The 16,895-nt window shown below is 32.6% G+C and overlaps 4 protein-coding genes across 4 annotated transcripts in view; 3 read left to right on the top strand and 1 right to left on the bottom strand.

The window, feature by feature from the left end:
- The first annotated feature begins 626 nt into the window (after nucleotides 1–626).
- Nucleotides 627–2,384, top strand: LOC105366283 (glutaredoxin-C3). The gene is made up of 4 exons (XM_011504677.1): nucleotides 627–764; nucleotides 1,634–1,824; nucleotides 1,928–2,049; nucleotides 2,139–2,384. Exons 2-4 carry the CDS (start codon nucleotides 1,689–1,691, stop codon nucleotides 2,334–2,336), a joined length of 456 nt encoding a protein of 151 aa, XP_011502979.1. The 5' UTR covers nucleotides 627–764; nucleotides 1,634–1,688; the 3' UTR covers nucleotides 2,337–2,384.
- A 429-nt stretch (nucleotides 2,385–2,813) lies between these two features.
- GXIVsPLA2 (phospholipase A2 group XII) lies at nucleotides 2,814–4,273 on the top strand. The gene is made up of 3 exons (XM_011504676.1): nucleotides 2,814–3,172; nucleotides 3,550–3,617; nucleotides 3,948–4,273. Exons 1-3 carry the CDS (start codon nucleotides 2,938–2,940, stop codon nucleotides 4,266–4,268), a joined length of 624 nt encoding a protein of 207 aa, XP_011502978.1. The 5' UTR covers nucleotides 2,814–2,937; the 3' UTR covers nucleotides 4,269–4,273.
- A 3,541-nt stretch (nucleotides 4,274–7,814) lies between these two features.
- On the top strand, nucleotides 7,815–8,468 carry LOC105366311 (uncharacterized; the record flags this gene model as incomplete). The annotated part of the gene is made up of 2 exons (XM_011504717.1): nucleotides 7,815–8,137; nucleotides 8,387–8,468. Coding segments are annotated over 2 exons (405 nt in total), but the record flags the coding sequence as incomplete, so codon positions are not given.
- Nucleotides 8,469–10,115: 1,647 nt separating this feature from the next.
- enok (histone acetyltransferase enoki mushroom) overlaps nucleotides 10,116–16,895 on the bottom strand; it is a 40,821-nt gene continuing 34,041 nt past the window's right edge. The window contains 6 exon segments of the mRNA XM_011504716.1: nucleotides 10,116–11,474; nucleotides 11,687–12,081; nucleotides 12,591–13,216; nucleotides 14,039–15,854; nucleotides 15,956–16,417; nucleotides 16,826–16,895. The exon segment at nucleotides 16,826–16,895 is cut by the window's right edge and continues 10 nt beyond it. Coding sequence (XP_011503018.1) covers nucleotides 10,385–11,474; nucleotides 11,687–12,081; nucleotides 12,591–13,216; nucleotides 14,039–15,854; nucleotides 15,956–16,417; nucleotides 16,826–16,895 — 4,459 coding nt within the window. The 3' untranslated portion in view covers nucleotides 10,116–10,384.

Genomic DNA, 16,895 nt, shown 5'->3' with positions numbered 1-16,895 from the left:
AGCGACAATGGCAGCAACAGCAGCAGCAATGTTAACTGGAATAACTATTTAGTAGAATAAAAATGAAATGTCGATATAATACAGATTAATGAATTAGAAGATATGTGCAGTCAAATATAGGAGCCTACGTCGATTATGCCCAAGCACGTAGCTCACGCGCGATATTGGCGCCGAGCGACCCGGATCTCAAACGGCGTACCTTTCTTAACTCTTCTTTAATAATAACACTGAGAGCTACGTCTTCAGCTTCCTTGATTTTGTTGACGTTGACTACTAATGCTTATTTATATGAAATGTAAAAAGATGAAATTGTGCGACCTCTGAAAGCCTAACTATGAATCTACCAATTTTTAAATTTCCCACCAATTCTTATATTCTTTACATTCAAATTTTACATTTTTCATTATTATTATTATTTAAATGTATATTTAAAATATTGCGTAAACAAATTAATCGGTCAATTATTATTTAAATTTGATCTGCTATATAATTTTTTTGTCTAATTTAGATCAAATATCCAATTGCTAATTGATACTAGATGCAAATGCATTTATTTATGTCTATATTGTTACCAACCTTACATTGTTCACAAATGCTATATTCACAAATGTTGGTCAAATTTATTTATTACATTACACTCCCATACTTATGAGATATATATTCTTTCTCTTAAATTCATGCTAAATGTATTGGACAAATTTCTATTCTATATTACTTTGAGAGTCAATACCTTATTATTTCTCAATACCTTCAAAGGATTCCATGTAAGTATTTTAATTATATATTTTTATTAATTTATTTTACACGTAGTGCAATCTTGATTATTTTAATTGCTTATATATGATTTTGCATATTTCTTTTTTAATTTCTTTCAACTCTTGAAAGTTAAATAAAACCAATTTTAACTGTACGATAAATAATTTATCTTTAATTATTTAATTTACATAAATTGTTTTATCATTTATTTTAAAATATTGATTTATAAGGTAAATTGAAAAATACGATTAACTTGTTGGTAAATAAAAAATTTTCAACAATAAACAAGTGTATTTATGTAAATGCTTGTTGATTCGTAAAAATTAATACTAATTTAAGATTTTAATTAATCAGCTCATGGCCTTGATCACTAAGTAAATGACTAAAAGAACTATGCATCATTAAAAGTAATAAATATAATAAAGTTAGAAATAAGGTTAGAATTTTACTGGACAACTCCAATAAAAAATTAAGTTTAATCCATAGTTACACACGTAGATTATAATCTCATTTTATGAAAAAATATTTTAAATATCTTTCTGGAATTCAATGAATAAAAATAAAGTAAAGTAACTTCGTACAATTTTCTTTTATATAAAAATATAAACCAAAATTTAAAAGTACATGTGTAAAATTAATTGCATGCTAGATTAAGCAAAAAATATTAACTTTATTAATAAATTGAAAAGTGAATAATATAAATGGTATTTAAACATATGTATACCATATATATTTATTTATTCTACTTAAGTGATGTTATAAATTATTTCTGAATCACTTCATTTATGAAATAATTAAATAATTAAATTTAAATTTTTGACTACATTTTATTATAAATTTTTTTTCATTGTAATGATATGGTTTATTTTATTAAAAGAAAATTTATTACAAATCATTGGTTAACTCATTAAAGTGAATGGTAATATAACAAAATGTTCCAAGGTCTTTGTTTATTCTTTCAAAAACAATTACAAATTATTTGGCAATCTTCTATCAATTCTATCAAAATATCAATAGAAGATGAAAATGAGAAATACCAACATAATCTAGAAAATTCTGATGAATCAGGTGAAAATAAGACTTGAAAATATAATTTATATTCATATTCTTATTTATTGTATATGTTTTTTTTAATACTGATTTAATTAAAACTTGTGAGTTTCTTGTACAGCTTCTAGTACAACAGCATTTAAGATGCCAATAACACGTGAAGAAGTAAATAAGCTTATTATATCAGATAAAGTAGTTATTTTCTCAAAAAGCAATTGCCCATATTGCAGAATGGCTAAAGAGGCAAGTATAATTATATAATAATAATAATAATGTAATTTTTTAAAAACATAGATATAGACTTAATATTATAATAAAATTCAATTATATAGGTATTTGATGCTATTAAGCAAAATTATACTGCAATTGAATTGGATAAAAGAAATGACACTGATGATTTTCAAAATATACTTGAAGACATTACTGGAGCAAGAAGCGTTCCTCGAGTATTTGTAAATGGACAATTTCTTGGCGGAGGTACTGATATAAAAAAATTATACCAAAGTGGCGAACTGGTGAAAAAACTTTAAGAAATATACATATTAATGCAATTCTATAAAAAAATCATTAAACAAAAATTTTGCAACTTATTCAAAGAAGTGTCTATATTATTTAACATTTTTATACTTATAAGTATTGTACAATATAAAAATATAAATACAAAATTTATTGCATAATTATTTACATAATCTCTGTTATATAGACATATTTTAGATTGTATGCAAATTGTAAAAAAATAAAAACTTACATTCTAATACATTAAATGATATATATTAAATATTATTAGGCTTTTTTAATATTATATATTTATTTAGTAAAAGTGAAATATCCAAAAGTTAAGGATGCCTATTATTTGCATTATATCTTTATTTTTAGTAAATATGCTATGATATACTTTAACACATGATTACAAACTAACCAATAAAAGATCTATGAAAGTATTAAATGCAAGATTAAAATATATCTAAATATAGAATAAAGTTCATACAAGAACGTAATTGTACTGAGCGTAGTGTCAAAGATTGCATAATACTAGAATACATTCTCAAAATTTTGATATACAAGCTATTTGTATGCACTTAAACAGTTTATAGTACAGTTTCTATTTGGTGTTCAAGCCTTGATCACGTTATGGATATTTTTCAGTATCAAAAATTTTTCATTTACGCTATAACGTTTATGGGATATGCTTGGTCCGATTATGGAACCGGACTACTAGGCAACTTGCGTGATTTTGTTCTCATAGCAGAGTCAATTTTCTCAGACTTTGTACAGAATGCAATCACCGTCGGACGCAAGTTCCATGACATACACGAGATCTTTGATGCCGCCGTTGAAGAGCATTGCATTTTCAAATGTTCTTCAGGTTAACCATGAGTCATATTTTTTCTACTATTATTATTTATATAATTTGCATACTAATGGTCAAATACTTGTTACATAACCTAGAAGTATTTAAAGATTATAAATATTTTGTTTTAATTAACTTCAATGAATGATTTGTCACATAATTACTTTATATTTATATTATCTCCACTAGAGGATAAAATTTTCATTCATTGATAAATTTAAATTTAATCGATTTTTAGATAAAGAAATTATTACAATACTTTGTAGTTATAAATAACTTTAATTATTTCTTTCTTGAGAAAAAAACCGTTGATAATTTTTCTCAAAATTTGTATACTTTGTACTTGCATTTAATTGGATGGAATAATTATTAGACAAATTTATAATGTTTAGGAGCACCACCAAAGGGAGATTGGAATCATATAGCACAGAGTAATGGATGTGGTTCCTTGGGAATTGAGGTTTGTAGATTATTATTGCATAAAAATACATTACTCATACTGATTACTTGAAAATTTTAATAAAATGTCATAATTTTAAATATTCTGAAAATAGGTACTTTTTATTTTACTGTTACAAAAAAGATATTTATTAATTGTAAATAATGAGTGATACTAAGCTATAGAAATACTTAAATTTAAAAACTTTTATTATACGTAATGAGTGCACAATATAAATGTATTTGATATAGTTATAAAAGATTATATTATGATAATTTTTTATTATATTATTTGAGATAATCGAAGATAAATAATTAATACATTACTTTATATTCTTTGATTTGATTTTAGATAAATCAAAAATATCTACCATTAGAAGAAATGACCAAATGCTGCAATTTTCATGATATATGCTATGACACTTGTAATTCGGATAAAGAAAAATGTGATTTAGAGTTTAAACGATGTCTGTACAAATACTGTCAAAGTTATCAACCAACAGGGGTAACAATTGTTAATACTTGCAAGGCAGCAGCTAAACTATTATTTACAGGAACAACTGCACTTGGTTGCAAAAGCTATCTTGATGCACAGAAACAGGCATGTTACTGCAACAATAATAATAAAAACAAAAATTTTAAACATACTGGTCAATCAGGTGGAGAATTATAATCAAATTTATACTTATCATTCTGTACATACACGAGAAATATTGCTTTTTATCTTTATAAAATAATATTAAGTTTCTTAAATCAATTTTTTTTAATAAAGCAAGTCTTCAAAATGGTTAAAACAATATTTATTAGTTTCATGTATTACATTCATTTTTTTATATAACACTTAATTAATATATAATTAATACGTCAAACATAGAAATATGAGATTACAATATAATGGAAGTTCTAGCATTTTATTATTTATTTTTAAACATGTATCATTAAGATTAAATTATATTACATATTGATATAACAATTATATACATTATGTATTAAGATAACATACATTAATATTTTAAAACATTATTTTGATTCTGTTTAAAATTTATTTTTTAAATATGTATCCACACATATTGTCCATAATACACTTATAGTTCGATTTAATATTCATTCAATCTTTTGACTATTTATATAATATAAAATTAATAATAATATTATGTATCTAATGTTTTACATTGAAATTTGTGTAAAAATTATAAAATGCATAAAGTAAAATACTTTGTTATATTTGAATGTATATTTTTCTGAAACATATTAGAATCATTTACTTTTAAAAATTAATTTATATAAATCTTTAAACATTTGATTCTCATCTTTGAAATAACAATGATATGTGAAAATGTATTCATGTAATAATTTGCTTTAGCCATTAATTATCAATGTACTTTTACCTATTAAACAAATTGTTTCTAAATTACCAATTATTTGATTTGCGATAAAACAAAGTTAATTATGTAAAATTATAAATTTAATTACTTTAGTTTCTTAAATTCGTATAATAAGTAAATTTAAATATTTTATATAAATATCAAATAGAGCTGCATCATAGATTATGAATGTAAAGTCCTTAATAAAAATGTATTAAAATATAATTTTATTTAAATAAATTCAATCTTTCTATATTAAATTATAATTAATTTGTTAATTAAAATTAACAGTCTAATTTTACAACTATAATTTATATATATTTTTATACTTATAATTAATCATTTAAATAAAAATATTCTAGTATTCTCTATTTTAAATTAATTAACTTTTATCTTTTAATTTTTTTAAAAATACAAAATATAATATTCATAATCATAAAACTAGTAATTAATAAAAAAAAATTATTATATAAGATGTGATACAAGATAAAAATTGAAATAATATCTATATACTTTTAAACGTTACATTTATATAACTATTCGAAAATATGTGATTTTCTGACTCGAACTGCCAATGTTCGATAACTTAATATGATTTGCCGCCTGCCCTAACGGATGCTTGGGAAGGAGTCAAGTGGAAGGGATTTACATTAATACAGTGTGTGCTTCTTCGTTTAATATGCTTTATTATGGTTTATTTAGAATTACATTATTGGTGTGTTGGATTTATGTAATGGAAGGGTATATACTAAGTTGAATCACGATGTTTCAGCTACTTGAACTAATTCTGTAGTGGATAGCTTACCTACACAAGATGTTCCTTGATGTTAATTTTGTAAGAATCAGTAACTGTACACACTCTTATTTGTATGTATGGTTGTGCTATGTTAATAATAGCATCATGCTAATCTTGTGTGGATTAGCAATGATTTATGCCTTGGTTTATTTATGACTTGGTTTATTCACACAGGAATCTTGACCTGTTCTGTGATGAATGGTTCACCATCCCGAATGCTCCGTGTGGATGATTTGTTTCACCATCCCGGATGCTGCGCGTGGATGGATTAATTGTGGATGTAGTCTGGCACTTTCTTGATTTGAAGGGAATAGTGTCAACTCCTTCCTCTTGCAATACAGGGGAATAGACGCGTCTTCCTTCCTCGGTGGCCTTACCTTGACAGAGTATGGCGAATAGCTTGCTGATTGACTAGAATGACTGACTGGCTTACTAGCTGAGTAACTATAAGCCTCGTCTCGCAATGTGCTTACTTTAAATATCCATGCGGCAGTTTATTTAGCTGGCAACAATGCATAGGTGTTGCTATGCGGAAAACATTACAGGACGTTCGAGTCTAAAGTTTTAGAAGTTTCGAGAACTCCGGGAAAGCAAAGCTTTAGAGAAGCTTTAGAAAGTTGCTATGCAGAGACCAGATAAACATTGTATGACGCTCCAAGGTAAAGCTTTAGAATTTCGAGAATTCTCAGAATCAAATGATTACAAAATTCGAGATCTAGAAGGCTTATAAATTTCCGAGAGTCTACGTTCTTGGAAAATGCTCCAGTTCCGAAGAATAACTTCTTAAGTAATTGAGCAAATCACCTGAATTTTTGTAATTTATGGTTTCAGGATTTGATATTATCGAATGTTCCATAAATATGTAATAATGTTATACTGCATTTCATTTTTCTTCTCAGTAAAAGTTATAATTTTGTTTTATGTTATTTATTTTTAGTTCAAGAAAATCAAAATACAAGTACATTGAATTATAAAATAATTGAATAGATTATTAATATAAATGATTTATATTATATTTATATATATTTATATTTAAGTTGTTTTATATAAAATAGAAAATTAAAATATTGTTAAATATATATTTTTGTACACGTAGTCAATTCAAACGGCTTACAAATAAATTAAATTACCATAATACTTGTATGCTTAAAATTTGTTGAACGTGAATTCTTTTTGATATTCGCTACTTATAGAAGAAAAGCTTTGTTATATTGGTTATCATAACCTTCTTCTTATATCTTTCTATTTATAATTAGAATATATTCGTATATTTAATGGGCTGAAAAAACTTATTTAACTTATATTTTTAAATAATTGAATTTAATTCTAGGTTAAGGTGATTATTTACCAAATTCTATAACTACAATTTGTCATTGTACTTATAATCATGTGAAGAAAGCTGCAAATACATTAAATTCAATATAACATTCATTCTATATTAACCAATTATATCGAGAGTATAAAGCATGAATAACATTTCATTGTAATTGTAATTACTTTGAAATAAGTTTAATAAAAATACGTATTTCATTGCAAATGAGTAACTAGAAAGATAAAAATAAGAAGTTAATTCAACTATAGATGAATATCCATGATAACTGAAATATTTTCAATTAGAATTTGGTTTATAAGTCTCCAAAGAAATATAATTATGGGTAATATTCTTAAGAATAAAAGATGGCAACGATCCAGTAACCAAATAAAAAGTAAGAATAATTCTGGCACATTATTATTCCTCTTGAGAAATTTACAATATAATAACAAATATGCTTATAATATTCCTTATACAATTTATTCTAAATATAAAATATTTTTTAAATATATATATATATTATGATTTTAAAATAAAATAAAAAACTTTTTTAAGGATATTTTAAATGTAAATTTAAATAAGTAATGGATGTAAAAGAATATTATAATTTATAGTAGTAACATATAGGTCTTGATCATTTCTGGCTATCCTCAACCGTTATTGATAATACAGAATAATGATCAGAAGATATTTTATTTCCGATCGGCTAAGAAAATTCACAACTTTACCATTAATACGTTTCCCTGACATAGCACAGAAGTCAACGAAAATGAGCCAAGGAAAGACTGCGAGGATATCTTAGCAAGAGGAACCGTTAATCCTTTTTACAGCAAATTCGACTTTCTCAGGGCTTCGACGAATCCTTTTATCGTTTTTTTTTTGAGACTGTACAGCAAGAAGCCTCGAGAGAATGTAACAAAAATTGCTCGAGTGGCTGGGAAACGATGGCAGGGGATGAGCTCTGAACAGCGGCTTAAATACGTGGAAATCGCGATGGCAGAAAAGAGACGCAGAGATAGGCAAAATCGAAGAATGCGTAAACGCAAATATCGCAGAACCCGTAGATTCAGGTGAATTCATGGTAATGAAAATTTCGCTAATAACCTTAATTTATTTAGAATACGATTATCCCCCTTCCTTCTCATCACAAAGCTTGAAGGATCGATTGAATTAATGATGCTAAAAAGATACAATCCATTATTTCCCTTAGTGTTACAGAAATATTACAAAATTCTTTTTTATACTTGTATGTTTTTGCATTTTAACGTCATAGCTGATTATAACACTAACGATATACTTTCAAAACTTAACTTATACAGGAACTCTTCTCTTGAAAAGTCAAAGGATATAAAAATGATAAAAAGAAGCAGAAAACAAGGTTCAAAAGAAGAAAACTATTAAATCATTTTATGGTTTCATTTTTATTTGTTAGTAGATTTTTTATATCTATGTACAATAAATATTGATGTATTTTTACACTATACTCTTCAAAACCTTCCTTGTGGTTTACAAGTTACACTAAAAACTAGCACTGCACTTGCTCGTTCTCTGATCTATTCTAAAAAAAAAGTTAACTCGTACTCGGATGTATTTTATGAATATATATATTTATATTAGCGCACGTGCGTGCGTGCATGCATGAATGTGTGTGTATTTGTATGCGGGTGTGCATGCACACGCGCGCCATTTCATTATATTTTCGTGACTCTTCCACAAAATGTCACGGGAATTCAAAATAAAATATGCACTCATCGAGAGTGCGAGTCATATAATTTTTTTCTTCAGAGCTCAATAGTGCAAAGTAGGCATCTTTCTTTCTTTCAATATACAATACACATTCTTTTTTCTTTCCCCCTTCGATTGAGTCTTTTCTATAATTTTTTTTTTCACGACTCTGATACAAAAAATAATTTTTTTCAATTTGCTTATAGCCCGCATGACAGTTTGCAGAACAGCATTTCAAATCAATCAATTTATTATGTATATATACATATTTTTTTCATTATTTTATTTTCATTTCATCATAACTAACGCGTGCACTCTCGCATCAATATAATTAATAAAAATGATATATGCGTTATGTATCGTACATTTATAAAAAATAATGTGGGAAATAAGATGAGGGATTAAGGACAAAAAAAGAAGAAAGCGGATTTGCGAAATTGGTAAAAACATAAATGAATATAAATGATAAAAATAGGAAAATGGACTGTGATAATTTAATTAAAAATTAATAAATGTTTTTGCGCGCATGCGATCATGTATTTTGTGTTACGCTGCAAATTTTCTTTAACTCTGTATATAGCAATAATAAAAAAAAAAATAATAATAATAATAATAATAAAATAATATAATATTAATAATAGTAATAATAATATTAGTGATTATTATTATAACCATTATCATCGTAATTAGCAACTTATATGCAATTCACTCGTATAATACAGTAAAGTACAGCGTGCCCCGTAAAATGTAAACAACAACGTTTAACAATTGGATAATATCAAACAGAATATTATTGTAAGTATATTTCTTTTCTTCATATAAATATTATCATACATAAAACGTAACACTGTAAATGGAAGGGAAACTGATGGAAATGCCCTAATGAATCGCGAAATGACTGAATTTAATTAAAGGGTTTACTTTTCTCAGATATTTTTTCGTTGCGTCATCGAGTTTTTTCAGACCCACGCACACGCATCTCGTGTATGGAAATATTCGTCGGCACAGAATAAAATACACAAAACAGTTCACACCGTCATGTAAATGCACAGTGCGTTTATTACGAACCTTTTAGCTTAATTTCGTTATACTTTCCTTCTTACTCCGATCACGTCACATTTAACCTTGCCCGAATCCGAAAGCACGTATAGATCGAGTAATTGTATCCATTAACACTAAAATTATATATCATCAGGATGTGAATGTCAGTTAAACGCAATAATAAAAATTTCGGTATGTCGCCTTTCATCCTTGTTTTCCTTTGAAATCGGTAGAGATTGATGGAAAAGGAGATACTATAGATAAGAGTCAGGAGACCGAGGGAGACTGAAATATTGAAATAGGCTACATTTCGCAATGAGATTATTAAAATATGTGAGGAAATTTGCACTACAACGTTACTGCCTTCTTCTTGATTATAAACGTTAAAGATACCACGACTGAGAAAGGCGCGAAGGGATGAGGAGGTATTAAAGTAGGAGCAAAGAGAAAAAAATGACGATGAATATTAAAGAGCACGAGGAGGAAGTATTTTCGACAGTAGTTATCTTTTGTGAAAACGTCAAGCTAAATGCACAGTCTGTATGATGTAGCTAGCGCGGCCTCATCGTGCCATTAAGTGACTGCATAAGACCTCCGTTGATGTAGCCGTGGTAAGTGGTATAGACGGTAGGTGGGTTCTGCTGGTGCGGATCTTGAGCGTAAGGAGCGGCTACATTGACGACGCCGACCGGCAGCTGACTCGCCTGGTTCATGAAACCACCGAGCTGAGCCGCGGCCTGGTTCATGTAGCCGGAAGTTGGCTGAGCGACTCTATAGCCGTAAGCCGCCTGAGCCGCCATAAGGTTGGTATTGATAGCGACGTTCGGGCTAACACGGCTGGCTCCACTCTGCATCTGCGGGCAGCTACTCCCGGGATCAAGAGTCTGCCTGTAAAGACTCTCGGTTGCGTAGGATTGCGTTAATGGGGCCATGGTAGAGCTCGGTGAAGATCTAGAGGTTGAACGACCGGAAGGCGGTGCCCCGGAGCTGCTCGGTGGTGGTACTGCATTTACGTTATAATAATTTTTGGTATAGCCAAGGGGCACTTGTGGCGGTGTTGAGAGTTGTCGCGAAGGCTGTGGCGGCGTCATAGTATGCGGTATAGGCGGTGGAGGGGTCAAATTCATTGGTTGGGGTGGCGTTGGAGGCATCATCTCCAGACCGTTCGTCAACTGCTGGAGCTTCGCAAGACTGCAGGAGTTGCCGCCTTGATGGTTGGCCGCAGCCGTAGGGGCGTGCGAGTGCGGCATTGGCGCTGTCTGTATGTAGAAGTTAGTAGCTGTGGTGCAGGGCGTGTGTGAGCCTGAACGACTCGCTCTATGCTGAATCACATAAGTGTTTTGGCTAGGGAAGGCCATGGCCTGCGAAACTGCCATGTAGTTGCCACCCTGGGAAATCACGGCCATATTATGAGAGTGCGGATGACCCATTCCAGCCACCGAAGCCATGCTCGTCGACTGTTGATACTGTGGTGGCAAGTGGCTATTGTGCGAGACAGTTGCGAGACTCGCGTGTTGACTACTACCGCCGCTGGTCCCCTGATTCTGAGAGCTGGGCGGCGTGGCACGGTGAGAGCGACTGTTGCTGCCGCTACTGCTACTCGCGCCCGCGGCACCTCCCTGCTGTGTCGATCTGGATGACCTGTGATAACCATTCATTGTATCGTTAATCAGACATATGCGACGACTAACAGAGGATTATACCTCGCAAACGCCCATTAAAACTTATTCTAACATATAAAAAAACTCATTAACATATAGCGACATATGAATTTGAACAATGATACTTGAAAGCAACGATGGAGATCAAAATTGATAATAATGTTATTGTATTAGTAATGTATTGTTACTGACCTGTGCGACGCCTGCGATCCACTTGCTCTTTTGCTGCTATGTGAATGTGTCTGTTGCTGTTGGTGAGTTGTCGATTGTTGTTGCTGATGAGTTGATGATTGTTGCTGCTGTTGCTGCTGGTTGTGAGCATGCACGAGAGTCTGACTTCTCGACTGCTGCTGCTGCTGAGCGATGGAAAGTTGCACGGGCTGTGTTGTGTGAGACTGAGCCGGCATTGGTTGAGGCGTGTGAATTTGAGCTATCGGCTGAGGTGTGTGAGGCTGGGAGAGCGGCTGTGGCGTGTGCGATTGTTGTGGCATCGGTTGCGGACTGTGCGTCGGTAGACTCTGAGGTGTGTGCGACTGTGGTGTTCTGGGCTGTTGTAGCGGCTGTGGCGTATGCGGCTGCTGTTGATGCTATGTATGTCAACGTACATTTGCTCGTCAACGTTTATTTTTCTTAAAATTTGCTTTTATGATACTATGTTACTACATAATTAATAAGTATTATTCTTTATAAAACTTCTAATTAAATAAATACGCTTTTCTTTAATCGTATGCTTGTTAAGGACTTTGGACTTGTAGGATTTTATTTATTTTTACAAAACATGCGAATCTTTTAAAATATTGTAAATGTCTAAGAATAATTTATAAATATTTAAATGAGTAATGGTTCATTTTTTAAATGATAATTGTGCTTTTTTGCTTGAAGAAAATTTAGAAAATATTCGTACTTGATAGATACTTGAAACCTAACTTTTTATCTGTTTATTATTACACTTTTATTGGACTGTAATGATACTGTATGATAATGTTCAAATTTATGGATTTTATGAAAGGTAGGGCACAAAAATAGTAGAAGATATTAAGTTAAATGGTAGTAAGCCTATAAAGGCAGAAAGTATGTAGTATAAAATTGAACTTACATAAGGATTCTTATCCGTGTGCTGCATAGAATGCTGTTGTTGGTGCTGTTGCTGAATAGTTACATGCGTAGACGGTGTGTGCTGTGGCATCGAGCAATCGGCATATTGCTGTTGTTGCGCCTGGAGATTGACGGGATGAGGATTGGGCTGTTGTTGGGCTGTCGCCATTTGCATCGGTCCCGGAGCTATAGAGGAAACCGAAACAGTCTGCTGCTGCTGTTGTTGCTGTTGGGAATGTGGTTGTGGTTGTGGTTGTGGTTGTGGTAGTGGTAGTGGTAGTGGTAGTGGTAGTGGTTGTGGTTGTGGCTGTGGTTGTGGTTGAGGCTGAGAGTGAGGTTGAGATTGAGATTGAGACTGGGACTGGGACTGGGGTTGGGTTGATGGCATCGTCGGTAAAGCACTCGGTGGCCTTTCAACGCTGTTTTGCGATGCAAGATCACTTGCTATGGAGGTTGGTGACTCGAGACCAAGTTGACTGACGTCGAGATCGCATTGGCCGTAATGCAATGAGTGCACTGAATTGGTCGTCGAGTCCGGAGTGTAAACACCCATTGATGGAAGATCCGGCTGTGAAGGTGGTGTCCGTTTAACGGAGCCTGGGTTCTCCGGATGGGGCGTTGTCTTACCTACGAATAAGAGATACCATCCAGTTAAATTCTACGCATGATATGGATCGTCATTTGTCTCTCACCCTTCATTACTTCTTCTCACAAAAGAAGCTAGTTAACACAATGAAAGAAATATATCATACATTAATGTATGGTTTTAAAATTAAAAGTATCTTGATTATAATAAAATAAAAATATTAAAATTATTAAAATTTACTTTTCGTACTAACGTTATAACTATTTAAATATAAAATAGATATTAAATGGTTGGTTATTATTATTACAATATTTAAGTCAGTCAACAATGATTGCGATATAAAAAGATTTGCCACACCATGTATGCGTAACTTTTAATATGATTTTTCATATTTTTGTTTAAATTAATCATATTGAACTTTTAAACTTGAACTTTTATAAAAAATATTACGTAAATAATATAAATAGAAAGCAAATTAAACAAAACTTTTTTCATACATTTCATTATTTCATATCTGAAGTAATTTTCGTCATCATTTTTATTGATCATTGTTTATGTACAATAATAGTACATAATTACAGAATTAAAAATATTTTTAATTTATTTAACTAATCGTTATTAATCATTTACTAGAAGTAATCATTAATAAATATTATTTTTTATTAATTCTAATTTTAAGTTTAATTAATAAGTCATTATATTAATAAGGACAATTATTAAAAACTGCCCTACATATAATATCATTAATTTAATAAGGATTGTTAATTAAGAATTAATGTAAATGATAACGCGAATGTTTAATGTTTTAAAGAAACTCGTTTACTAGTTGCGCACTGTTACTCTATAAATTGCAATGTTCTTACCGCTTTCAGGTGAATGTAGTTTGTCCTCGGGTTGCAAATGCACTGCTGTGACCTCATGATGATGCTCTGCAATTATCGAAGTGATATGCTTCTCATGTGTCATCATCACTTGTTGGCTATCTGTCGTTTCAATTACGCTTGAATGGCTGTTTGTTAGAGATATGTGACGACGATTATGCTCATCTCGTTTCTCGATAAGTGTAATCGGCAGATTCACTGGCTTCGTATCGATTTGGTTATCCTTCGGCTCAATTAAAGCTTCGCAAATATTGCTCTCGATCTGTTGTCCCTTGCCATTAGCCATTATTATTGAAATAGCGTTGGTCTTATCGTTTGCTTTTTCATCGCTGGCACCGTACAGGGTTTTCGACTCCACGGCTACCACAGTCGCTACAGCTATAGCTACCGTTTCTTCTTTAACCTTCTCTACATTTACTTGTTCATAAGCAATGGAATTGGTGTTTCTTAGCCTCTTTGTCGCGATAATGCCGACATCCACTAGGTCTTCGGTTTTCTCCAGTGACTCGAATCCCTGTCTGTCCCCTTTGTTTATGGCGGGTACTACTATTTCCCGATTCTCAATATTTTGCTTTTCGGCACTCTCGATGGCCACGTCAAGCGATTGTATGACGCTGCTGACCTTGGATCTTGGAACAAACTCTTCATCGTCACCGTCATCTTCGTCACCGCCCTCGTACTCACCGGGGCTAGCGCTTGGAGCCCCATTCTCGATTACAGGTCCAGTCATTATCATCGGTGTCGACACAGAATTCTCTACAAGCACCTCGGTTTTACCGTTTCCGAGCGCAATACATTCATCCTGAATTATTGACATAGCGTTAGAGCTACCACTACTCACTGACGTGTTCGGAATCGTTAGCTGCTTTTTAATTGGCTTGATAGTCTCCTTGGGCTCGTCGGGTTTCGGAGAAAGCAACGTTGTCGTTTCGATTACGGTTGCCACTTTAGTAGGTTCTGCAGTTACGGGCAATTCCTTTGCGTATACTCTGGACTCAGCCTTTGGCCTACCGCGTCTTGACGATACAGGAGATTCTTTTACTTCAGTTGTCTCTTTCTTACCTGGGCGATGATGCGAAGTTTGATTAATTTGCTGAACCTCCTCGGTGCCGCCGCTATTAATCGCCGCTGATCTTTTCTCACGCGACTGTCTCGCTTGGGTACACTTGGCTTGTCTACTCGTTACTTTCAACAATATATCATCAAGTTTACTCTGTTTCTTGGTCTTAGCAGGCATAGACTCCTTCGGTGACGTTCGATGATCTTTTGCCGCCTCGCGCTCTTTGAGCCTTGCACTCTCCTTTATCCTGTCTTTCTCCACAGGTTTCACCTTTTCCTTTACTTCCTTATCTCGCACCTTCTTCTTACCGTCCTTCTCCTTTTCCTTATCCCTCCATGACTCTCGAGTCCTTTTTCTCATAACAACCTCGAATTTATCCTCTTTATCCTCAGATTCAGTCTTTTCGGAATGTCTGCGTTTTCTCAGAGGCTGTGCAGCTGTCATTGCTGGTGATTCCGCAGCCGATATGCTCGCAGCTGCAGCCATGGGTGCTTTCATGGCTGTCCTTACGCTTCGTCTGGATGTCTGAACAGGGGTCGCTGGGCTTGCTGCGATGGACGCGATGTTCGACGAAGTAGATGTTCTTAATGTATTGGCGGAGTTCTGCGTAAGTCGAGGCGGATGGGCTGACTGTATCCTTGTTGACTTAGATGTTGTTACAGGATTTTTCAAGTCGGAAGCAATTTCATCTTTAATGTTGTCCTCAGTATCTGCCATATGTCCAGAGCACTTGTCTGCCTCTTTAGGCAGCTTCTATGAATTAGAAACAAATTAACAAAACGCTACCAACTTAAAAGCAAATAAAATAAACAGTGCGACAATGGGCATTGATTACATACTCGCTTGAACTGCTTATGTAATTTCGACCTTTGCAGAGGTAGAGTCTTCGACTTCATTGGCGAGCTCCTTCTGTGTCCGCCACCCATCTTTCTACTACGGAATTTCTTTCTGATTTTTACCCGCTGTATCTTCTCGGGCATGGCGGCAACGGGCTTAGTCGTGCAGGGCTGCTGCTCGAGGGCAGGTGAAGCGAGTTCCGAACTTGTATCGCCGGCTTCTTCCGGACTTTGATAAGCACTTGGCAACTGAGTAAGTAACGGTATCCAACGTAGACAATCTGGATCTAGATGTATTCGAGCACTCTTGCGCACCTTGGTCATATGGGCATCGACCTTACGCCAGTCAACGAGCACTGCCAATTGTTTGCCGCCAAAACTTTCACTGAGATCACGGTGAATGTTTCGTAAAAAACCTAGTAACTGCATGGCCATAGCAATGTCGTGGCCCGAAACGCCAGTTTCCTGCGTTAATAAAGTATATCGTGAATTAATAGAAATTAGATTTTTTAAATAACTTATTTAATCAAATGTAATTATTCTGTTCAAAACAAACTCGATTAATTATATATCGAAACAAGTATAGAATAATAATACTAAGTTGCAACCTGCAATTATTATCCTGACTATCTATATTTATTAAACTAACTATTTTATAAATTATGCACTGGGATTTAAATACACTCCAATAAACGTTACGGAGTACTATTCGTGTATACTGCCAAAAAATAAGTAAAATTGAATTGAATCATAATTTTTCAGTGGAGCAAATATAGTTGGCAATTCCAATTACAATGGAGACGGGCATTATATAATCTGCAATTGTAGATGTAACTAAAATTTAATACCGTGAGTAGATGTAATACTCTATACCTTAGTTATCTCAGCTATCTTCAACTCCTTGGATTGGCGATGAGCGTCGAGATATTCGAGTACAACGCTC

This window comes from Ceratosolen solmsi, unplaced genomic scaffold, assembly GCF_000503995.2.
Source record: "Ceratosolen solmsi marchali unplaced genomic scaffold, CerSol_1.0 scaffold58, whole genome shotgun sequence".
Classification (NCBI taxonomy): domain Eukaryota; kingdom Metazoa; phylum Arthropoda; class Insecta; order Hymenoptera; family Agaonidae; genus Ceratosolen; species Ceratosolen solmsi.
Note: the sequence above shows the minus strand (reverse complement) of the source record. Positions and strands in the feature narration are given on the sequence as shown.